Source organism: Cottoperca gobio, chromosome 23 (assembly GCF_900634415.1).
Source record: "Cottoperca gobio chromosome 23, fCotGob3.1, whole genome shotgun sequence".
NCBI lineage: Eukaryota > Metazoa > Chordata > Actinopteri > Perciformes > Bovichtidae > Cottoperca > Cottoperca gobio.
The window spans coordinates 7,914,252-7,923,875 of record NC_041377.1 but is presented as its reverse complement, the minus strand read 5'-3'; the positions used below and the strand labels follow the sequence as shown (position 1 = coordinate 7,923,875).

Below are 9,624 nucleotides of genomic sequence, written 5' to 3'. Positions count from 1 at the left end.
TTTACCAAGAGCTCAGTTTACTACCAGCATCATAAGGATGTGGTGTTAAAATACAACACAAACTGGCAGATACAGTGGATGCATGCAAATCAAAAAATACTGAACTAGAATTCAGACAAAGGTACAGAAACCGGAAATACTTTTAAATAAGGGGTTGCTGTTTATTTATTTTACAATTCTTGTACCTACCTTCTTTCCAGTACAGGCAAACATTTATAGAGCATTCTATTAAAAGTTAAAAACATGTATAAATAATTGTACCGTTCAGTAAGATACTGAAAGCAGGACAGCAGCTTTACATTATTGCCACTTAGGGAATGCATCTGAATACTTCGTGCACCTGTTCAACTCAACCGAAGGGTAAAGTCACTTGTTCACCTCGTGGTTAACAGTGGCGTAAGCATACACTCTAGTGGTGGAAAACAAGAAAAACTTCCAAAACAGCAGCTAATCTTTGCAATGTCTCCTCAGAACGCTTCATATATTAAGTTAAGCACAGTACAAATTACAATATTGAGGCAGTGACTATCTGAGAGAGTATATTTGACAGAGTCCCAAAATGACAATAGCCTTCACGGTTTGAATGTGTTCAATGGGTGAATGTTGATACGTCTTCGTAAGAGCTTTGAGTGGTTGGAAGACTAGAAAACATGCTATATAAAAACACTGTTTATTTACAGGTGGTGAGGAGACGGCAAGCTTGTAAACATGGGAATAAACAATGCTAGATTTGATATACAATTAGCATTTGCAAGTGTTTTGAGAAAAGAAATGCACTGAAGTTTTTAGAGCGCAATGATGCACCGTGTTTGTGATAAACACTCAACGCAAACATAACTTCTGTTAAGAAATCCACAGGGCAGACTGATGCAGTTTACAACTGATTTTTTACTCCGTAAATAATCAATGGACTAGTAGAAAAAGAACAGAAATAACAGCAGAATGTCAAGTGATCATTTTCCAAGGTAGGAGTTAACATTTCCAACCACATCATTCAGTAAATCAACATTAGATATTTCACTGATAAACGCAAAAATATTTTATGATACATTTATTGCACAATTGCAGTTCCATTATGTTTTACATTAGCAAACAAACCTAATGTTATGTACCGAACAAGTTGCATCACCTGGATAATTCCTCAAAAGCTTGTAATCTGAGTCAATGCAAATTAATGTAAAAGCTACCCGTGTTCAAAAAGAAAAAAACAGACAATGTTTTTCAGGGAATTAAATTCTTTTATTCGAATGTCAACTATTTTCTAATGACAGGAATTGATAAACCAGATGGGTGATTCTACGGAGGAATATTTTCGGTCTGACTCATGGTAAACCATGAGCGACAGTTCCATCTTCTCTCCTTGCTCGTTTCTGTTTTTAAATATACATTAGTAGTAGCAGCAGCCCTGTGCAGAGCAGCAGGAGCTGAAGACATAAATATAGAAAACTGCTGTGTGCACTGTGGAAGTTTGGGCAGGGGTTCAGTTGAGTCTGCTGCAGAGTGAAGGGATGGAGGGTTAGGTTACTCTGTGAGGCCGAGCTTCTTCTTGAGAGACTCGGGCATTTCAGGGGGAGGGGGGCGGGGCAGGCGGAAGTAGACCTTGACAGAGTCGTAGATGAACCACTGTAGGGCGGTCAGAGTACCAATCATGATGATACGGGCGACCAGACCCTTCCACACACCTGAACAGGAGACAAACAACATCAGATTCAAACTAAGTGGTTTAGACCATGTGCTATGATAATGGTATGGCGGTCAATAAAGTGTTTCTAAATGTAAAGTCTCAGCAAGTTATTCAACATACATCACAGTAAGAATACCTTATCTGACATGTGGCAACATTTATACATGTAGAATTGTTGATGCATTTCAGTTATTCGTGGTGTATAATGTATTTATGTGACTCTGTACAGACTGTGGAAACATTTCTTTGGAAAAGGACAAAGAACCTTATCCATGACCATCTTTGTTAACCCACTGAGTTAGCTCCACCTTCTAATATAAATTAATACAAGACCTCCAACTTTAGTCAGCCAGTGTCAAAAATATTTAACAACATTCATTCACATTTCAAGTTTAATGCAGTTATAGCAATGTCCGTCCCCCAGGCTTGCATCACTGGGAGCTCCCCGTCTGTAGATGACAGGGTTGCCAGTGTTGCAGTTGGGCTGGGGAGACAGGTAGACTGTTCTCACACGCCAATGACTCAAGCACCTCCAACTGTACAGCCAGTAAGCTGCTGAGGAGCTATGCTCAGAGCACAGCGTCCTCCAGAGATGGATCTAAGGAGCGTGTTTATCAAAGCCCTAGTTACACTATGCTACTGCTGGTTACTGAGGACTGGTGTTACAGACCTTTGGGTCCCAGCTTCTTGAGGACCCCGACAGCAGTGCTGCCCCTCTCCTTGTTCAGCACAGACACCACGGAGTCAGCCGGGTGGGACACAATGGCACAGAACACACCAGCTGCACAGAGAAGAGAAAACAAAAACCACATCAGAGAACAGGAATCTGTAGATCAGCTGGTATAACTTCAGTGTGTACAACAACATTTAAAAACAAGTTAAAGGAAAGATTCATAATCACTGGAATCATATGAAACTGAATTGCCCATATTAAGCTACATTACAAATATTCTTATTATAATATTGCTGGAAATGTCCTATCTTCATTGTTACTGATTATTAGGTTTTCTAGCTTTATGGATTTGTGACGAGTTACTCACCGATATAACCGGCCACAAAGGTGACCACCAGCTGCTCAGATTTGGTGCACTCACTACGGGGCTTGGGAACCATATGCTTGTAGAGCAACTCCACGGTGCGCTCAAAACAGGAAAACTTCATCATGGTGTAGGGGATCTGCCTCATCCAAAGCGGCACCAAACCCTTATAGAAACTGGAGTGAAAGGAGGGAGATGTGAACTCACAAGAATAATACTGTAGTGTTAAGTCAAAACTTAAGATGTTCTCTACTCACCTCATTTACAGAGTCAGACACATTGTACATTTCTCACCTTCTACACGAGGCTAGTTTCCAGAATGTTAAGTTTTTTCCACCAAATAACATTCAATTACATTTTTTACTAGGGTTAAACATTGACCCCTCTTTATTCTTCACCCAACCCAAACTTCAATATTGAAAACAAACTAACACATTTGAATGCTGCTTTCCAGCTTGGTGCAGCAACTAAAGTGTGTCCGTCCCCCAGGCTTGCATCACTGGGAGCTCCCCGTCTGTAGATGACAGGGTTGCCAGTGTTGCAGTTGGGCTGGGGAGACAGGTAGACTGTTCTCACACGCCAATGACTCAAGCACCTCCAACTGTACAGCCAGTAAGCTGCTGAGGAGCTATGCTCAGAGCACAGCGTCCTCCAGAGATGGATCTAAGGAGCGTGTTTATCAGAAATACATTTTCCATTTATCAAGAAGTCAATCCTAAATGCAACATCCTATATCTGAATCTCTTAGCAGCCAAACTATCTTAACATCAGTGACAGATAACAAAACGGAACGCAGAGAAGATAAAACTTACGCCCAGATTCCCTCCTCTGCGAACATCTTGGGGACACACTGTCTAAGGGTGTTGGCGTAGCCCGGCTGGGTCTGGATACGAACTTTGACAGCCTCCATGGGAGACAGAGCAATGTCTGCAAAGAACTCTGCGCTGGCTGAGGCCGCCAGATACAGCGATGTCCTCCACAGGTAGGTGTTCTCCTGTTTGGTGAAACACAAGAAACGGTCAGACAGACATACACTGCTCAGGCTTTACCTAAATCATTTATTTTGCCATTTTATCTTCAAAGTTTATTGCCTGATGGAAAACAAACTTAAAAAAGAAAGTGCATACTGCCACCTACTGTATCGAGGGAGTAAATTCTTTGTATAATCTACTATTTTCATTATCTTAATACACATTTCCCCATAAATAATGCATCCTTAAATATAGTAGCTATAGCTTCTTTCAGTTTAGTGTATGGCAGTAAAGCAATAATGAAGCAGAACGAATGCTACTGGAAACCTCACAAGTATAAACAGATCATTTCTTCTGAGAACTTAAGTGTCAGAACTAAACAAACAAACACCAGTCTCTATAACGGACAATAAAAAAGGTGACACTTAATATAGCAGACAGATAACAAACATGAATACTTTTGTCAGAGCAGAACTGTGTTGTTGACAGCTGTATCTGGACTCACCTCCCCCAGCATGTCACCGTAAAAGATCTTGAACACTTCGTAGAAGCCAAACTTGCACAGTCCCTGCATGGAGTAGCCAATGAAGGTGGGAGCCCAGCCCTTTGCCAGACCTCTGATACCATCTTCCCGCACTGTCACTCTAAAGCCATTGCCGATGCTCTTGTACTTATCAGGATCAACCTGAGGAGGAAAATTAACACTGATGAATGTCGTCACCATCGGCAACTCTTGGACTTAGTGTTTTAGCCAGAGAGGTTTAAGATTATAAAGATTGATAGTCAATAGTATGGGCCATAAATGACAAATTTAGAGTTTCTCTTGTAAGTGTTTAAGTGTTAAATGCTTTAGGGAGAATTGAATCTTCTAGACTGCAATTTTAGACATTTTGGAGAATTAGTTTAAGAATAAAATATGGTGACAAATTCGATCGTCATAATGAATGACACGTTAGAATGGCCAATAAATGAAGCTGTACTATGTATACCATGCCAACAAAAGCATGATATACGTACATTTTTACAGGTTTTTGTAGTACTTGTTTAAAGCACTGGTACACAGGTGTTACAATTTAAGCCATTTAATTGGAAAATATGAATGATTATATAATAAACACCTAGGCTACACACTGACTTAAATTAAGACCAACCATTGCAGTTGGAATTTATTTGTTCATGAATTAACCACCCGATGAGGCTAGATTCAAATCAGCCAAATAGTGAATGGGTTTCACTTTGAAAGTTGCCCGTTGATCATTTATGAGTCATTCCAATGTCGCGCACAACTACCATTATACTGAAGATGGCACATGAAGCCATTGGGCTGAGAGGTTGGAGGAGCTGCAGGCTACTCGTTACTACTGCGAGGTTCAGCTTCCATACAAACCTGCAGGCGGCACTTGACAAGGTCGAGGGGGACCACTGCTGTGTGTGTGAGGCCGCAGCTCAGGATACCCCCAAAACCACACAGTGCATAGTACTTTAAGGAGCCAAAGTCGCAGCTGACAGCCTCTGTGGTAGAAGGGAGGGGACACATACATGCAACGTGCAGGGTCACATGCAGCACATGACAAAAATCAACACCAAACCAGAGCCACAAAATGGAAGAGTTGTCACTGTAGAGGTAAAACTGCCAAACCTTTCATGACACCAGTTTCCTCATGTCCCAACTGGGGGCAGTAGGACTGTAGTGCCACTCTCCTATTTTAAATGGCTCTGGCACAGGCCACCATTGATTATGATCACACACCAAAGGCTGATTAAAATCATTGTACACACGTTTGAACTTTTATGGACCACGGTAGTGTTTTGAAAGTTGGGCCATTCACGACAAAATTATTAAGTAACTGCTCACCCTTTTCAACAGCATCCCACAAGTTTCTAGATTTGTTTCCTACCGTAGATGCAGGCAGTGATTTCAATTTACCCATCAGTCTGTAAAGACCTGAGACAAATCTGTAACTTGTGATATTGGACTATACAAATAAAAATGTGATGAAATGACAAGTTAAATTCATATCACCACTTTTTTCCTACAAATTTGTCATTAAAATAATTTCTTATGGGATAAAGTTAAGAGATAACCGATTACTAGCAATAAGTACATATCTTAATTACATATATTTTTCACGTCAAATTATTTTCTTTATCATCACCTGTGTCTTATCAAATGTACTTTGAACTCTTTACAAGACATATCAGAGTGTGTCAATGAACAATTAATGACTTAATGTTGGCAATAACATATCTCATAAGTTATCTATACATTCAGACCATCGGGACAGCCACACTAGATGGTGTCAAATAGCACGGGCCACATACAGAAGGACATATTCTCCTTCAGGTCTGGCACTACTGACCATCACAACTTCTCTACTGTTGACCGAGTGGGGCGGTGTGGGTAGAAATCATTCCAACACATTAGGAACACGTGTGCAGAATCATGCAATCATGTTATGATCACTCCAACATATAAGAATCATGGGAATCAATTCACAATGATAACGGAAACAACTTCACCACAACTGGGCATTCTTCATTTCTCCCATGCAAATCGGTGCATTTTCAAAAAGGCAAAACAATAAATAAAGCCGTGGGTGGATGGGGGCGTGACGTTAACAAGGCACCAGGCCACGGGAGACAGACCTGCAATCTGCATTTGACCAGATCGAGGGGAACGACAGCTGTGTGTGTGGTGCCACAGCTCAGAATCCCACCAAAGCCGCACAGGACGAGATACTTCTGAGAGCCGAACTCACAACTGTTTCCCTCTGAAGAAACACAGGTGAAACTTTAAGAACAGAACATCTGACTTATGAAAAGGATGAAACTTTCTTTGAGTCTCTGGCTGTATAACTGGCTAAGAGTTATAATAGTTAACCTGTTTAAGAAGCAGGTTATGTGCCTTCAATACAGCTAGATGTCAGACAAGCTAAAAACTATGGTAGGGAGACCGATTATTTCGCAAGTATTTTCCTTACACAACAGGTTTGAACATGCCTACCAGCAACTGTTTAGTAATACTGAAGAGTATTATGTATTGGTACAATAAATGTTTGACTTAATGAGTGAAGGTGAAGTAGTTCAACGCTAGAGGCTGAAGCCTGTTGGGCATTGGAAACTTGTTAGCAGAAGCCTTGTAGACCTAAAAGGGCAGAGTTGATGTGAAGTAATGATGGGTATCGTTTGGACAACCCGTCGTAAATATACCAGGACAATGTGTACTCGTCAACCCCTATGCCGCTCAGGGGTCACATCCATTGCTCGACTAGTTTGTCATTATGCGAATTAATTACTGACGCTCCACTAGAACAGTGTCATTCATTTTACATCCACTATTTGCAAGGCACGTCAAATAAAGTTTGCTGCAGTGCTAAAGCAAGATACCACTTTGTCCTTCCTTGTCCTCCACGGGAAGCTCGTATGAAGCTATGGCCTAAGAGCTAACCACCTTAACAATCAAATCCTTTATGGCTATTAAAATAATTTAACTATAGTATAAAACGCGCACATAGGCAATCGTACTTAATTATATTCTCAATAATGCAGGGAATTTGGACGCAACGGGGCGAATGTGGTCGGCTAAGCTATTGCAGCTAACGCTAGCCCTTTAGCCAGCTTGCGGACTCTGAGGCGGGTTTACCATCTGCGGTGGCGGCTGCTGCCAATCTGCGGGTCTTCTGTCCATGAAGGCTCTGTTCAGGTTCTTCCACTGTCTTGAGGCTGAACAGGGGAGCGCTGAAAGGGTTGCCACGGGCCAGCTGCGTCAAAGCGGTGGGGTACATGGTGGTGTCCTGCCTGCTGGCGGTGCAACGCTGCAATGAACTACAAGTTAGCAAGTGTGTTATCTCGAGCTCGAGCTAATGGCAGATGTGACTGGTAACGCACACACACCGACACCTGAACTGAGGGATGTCGTGTCACGTGCTGGTTAGCTTAGCGGACAGTAAATGCTTAATTTAGCTTGTTGAAATACTTTATGAGTACATGGTTAACACTAAGCTACACGTGTGTTAATGTAAATGCAAGCTACTGGACAGTGTGTACAATATGCATTTAAAAATCCCAAAGTTGTCTCCCAATCATGTAACTTAGCATTACCCTCGTCCCTTTCTAGCATAGCGGATGCTGAAAAGCTATGCTAAATGGCGAGCTAAGCTAACTTGACCGCTCCAAGGTGGAAGGTCTTTAAACAGAAGTAAAAGTTGCATAAACGAAATGGCAAAAATAAGTCACAATTCCTTAAAAGACATCCTCCATAAAGAAGTGGCGATGTAATATTGTATATGTACCATTTTTAAATGAATCATTGCACTTACTCTCTCAGTTTCTTAAGATGGCGCCTCTGCTGAGCTGCAACCGTCTACTCGGAGAGACAGAATGACCTCGCCGTAAACCAGTTTGTCCTTTCATGACGTCACGGAGAAGCCTGGGCGGGTTCTTCCGCTTCTCTGTCCTATAAGGAAACGCCATAGAGCTGCCAATCAAGACCTATTTTCCAATCACAAAATCGGTCTATGATAAATGAAGGCGGTGCTTGTGGGGAATTCTTCCAACAAATGTAAGTTTCCGTCTGAGGTAAATTAATACCTGCGTGTGTGCATGAATATATAAAATAAATAGAGAGATTTGTGTGTGTGTGTGTGTGTGTGTGTGACAGAGAATGACAGTGAGAGGAACATAAGTGGATTACCTGTTGGCAGTTGCCTCTATTCTTGTCCTCAGTAATGCAGCTGAGAAGCGAAGCCCCCCTCTAGAGATGATCACTTGGTGACATCACCGCAAACACATGTGGTGGACACACCTGAGGTCGGTGTGGTTGTTATTACCTGGAGGATATGTCCATTCAGTTTCAGTTTCCTGGCATGGCGCCAGAACAAACTCAGTGGATGGACATCTCTTGGACTGTTAACAAATTGAAGTCTTTCAGAAACAGTTGGAGTTACTGACATTAAATAATTAACACTGCTTCATGATGACACATTTAAATATATTTTGAATACTTTTCAGGAACAATACTGTATATCTAACATTCAAACAGTTGTTGGATGTAAAGGGAGCAATAATCTTTTACTTCTTCAGCATTAAGATAAAGTCTATGTAGGGACCCTAAAGTAGAAATTAGCTGCTAGGCCCCTACCACATTCCAACACGTGCTTGGTCCTACCGTAATGGAACGGAGTCTTTGATAACCAAATATGTTTCAACTGTGCTTTTCCTGCTTTGACAAATTTGTACAATATGAACATGGCCTTGCAGACACTTGCTTTAGTTAGGTAATCCACAACAGTGAACATAATTTTAATCAGTGTAGTAATGCTGTGGCAAACAGGAATGCTACTGTGACAGCAAAAGCAGATGTGATTGTGTGACTGTGATAAATAAGTACATTTTTTACATTTTCAGTGTTAAAGTGAAAAAAGTGAAATAGAGATGAACAGCCGTCTGTGGCAAAAATCGCATTCAGAAATCTAAACACTAAGGTAGACCCATTACACTTTGAATTTAGTCCGAATCTTAGATTTGCAGAAGCTGGTAGCCTGGTACAAACTTAGATATTGTTGTATAGATGACATTGTAGAGTCATTTCACTGACACCCGGGCTCTTGAATAGACAGAGGAATTACGCCCAGTGAATGTCTTGCCAGTGGTCAAGCCCTTAGTTGGGCAACATGGAAGTCTCTAAATAGACTGTGAATCAGGAGAGATGCAAAGCACTGATGAAAGCCTCAAACTACACAAAAGACACCAAGTGCAGCTGTGGATAATTGCAGACCATTACTACCTGCTGCGATGTGAAGCCCAGAAGACCTGGCAGAACCTACTCAATTAGCTGTGGCCTGCGCCCGATATTGGCAGAACGATATTTAAGATTGCATTTACCATTATCCTACCCATAGGTATTATTTTTTTTCAGAAATTGTTTGATTTG

General features: G+C 41.4%; 1 protein-coding gene and 2 non-coding genes across 4 annotated transcripts; all 3 read right to left on the bottom strand.

Moving 5' to 3' along the window:
- Positions 1 to 1,217: 1,217 nt before the first annotated feature.
- On the bottom strand, positions 1,218 to 8,148 carry slc25a3a (solute carrier family 25 member 3a). Of its 2 annotated transcripts, none has more exons than XM_029462078.1 (8): positions 8,012 to 8,148; positions 7,336 to 7,507; positions 6,339 to 6,463; positions 4,198 to 4,377; positions 3,534 to 3,715; positions 2,725 to 2,897; positions 2,355 to 2,465; positions 1,218 to 1,682 (listed from the first exon to the last, which is right to left on the bottom strand). In XM_029462078.1, the coding sequence occupies exons 2-8, from the start codon at positions 7,475 to 7,477 to the stop codon at positions 1,522 to 1,524; spliced, it is 1,074 nt and encodes a 357-aa protein (XP_029317938.1). In that variant the 5' UTR covers positions 7,478 to 7,507; positions 8,012 to 8,148; the 3' UTR covers positions 1,218 to 1,521. The 2 variants fall into 2 exon arrangements, with proteins under 2 accessions (XP_029317938.1, XP_029317937.1); XM_029462077.1 differs by lacking the exon at positions 6,339 to 6,463 and adding an exon at positions 5,080 to 5,204.
- On the bottom strand, positions 2,093 to 2,296 carry LOC115028665 (small nucleolar RNA SNORA53). The gene has a single exon (XR_003834583.1). It is a non-coding gene; the product is annotated as a small nucleolar RNA SNORA53 (small nucleolar RNA).
- Positions 3,195 to 3,398, bottom strand: LOC115028666 (small nucleolar RNA SNORA53). Its single transcript, XR_003834584.1, has one exon. It is a non-coding gene; the product is annotated as a small nucleolar RNA SNORA53 (small nucleolar RNA).
- Positions 8,149 to 9,624: the final 1,476 nt, after the last annotated feature.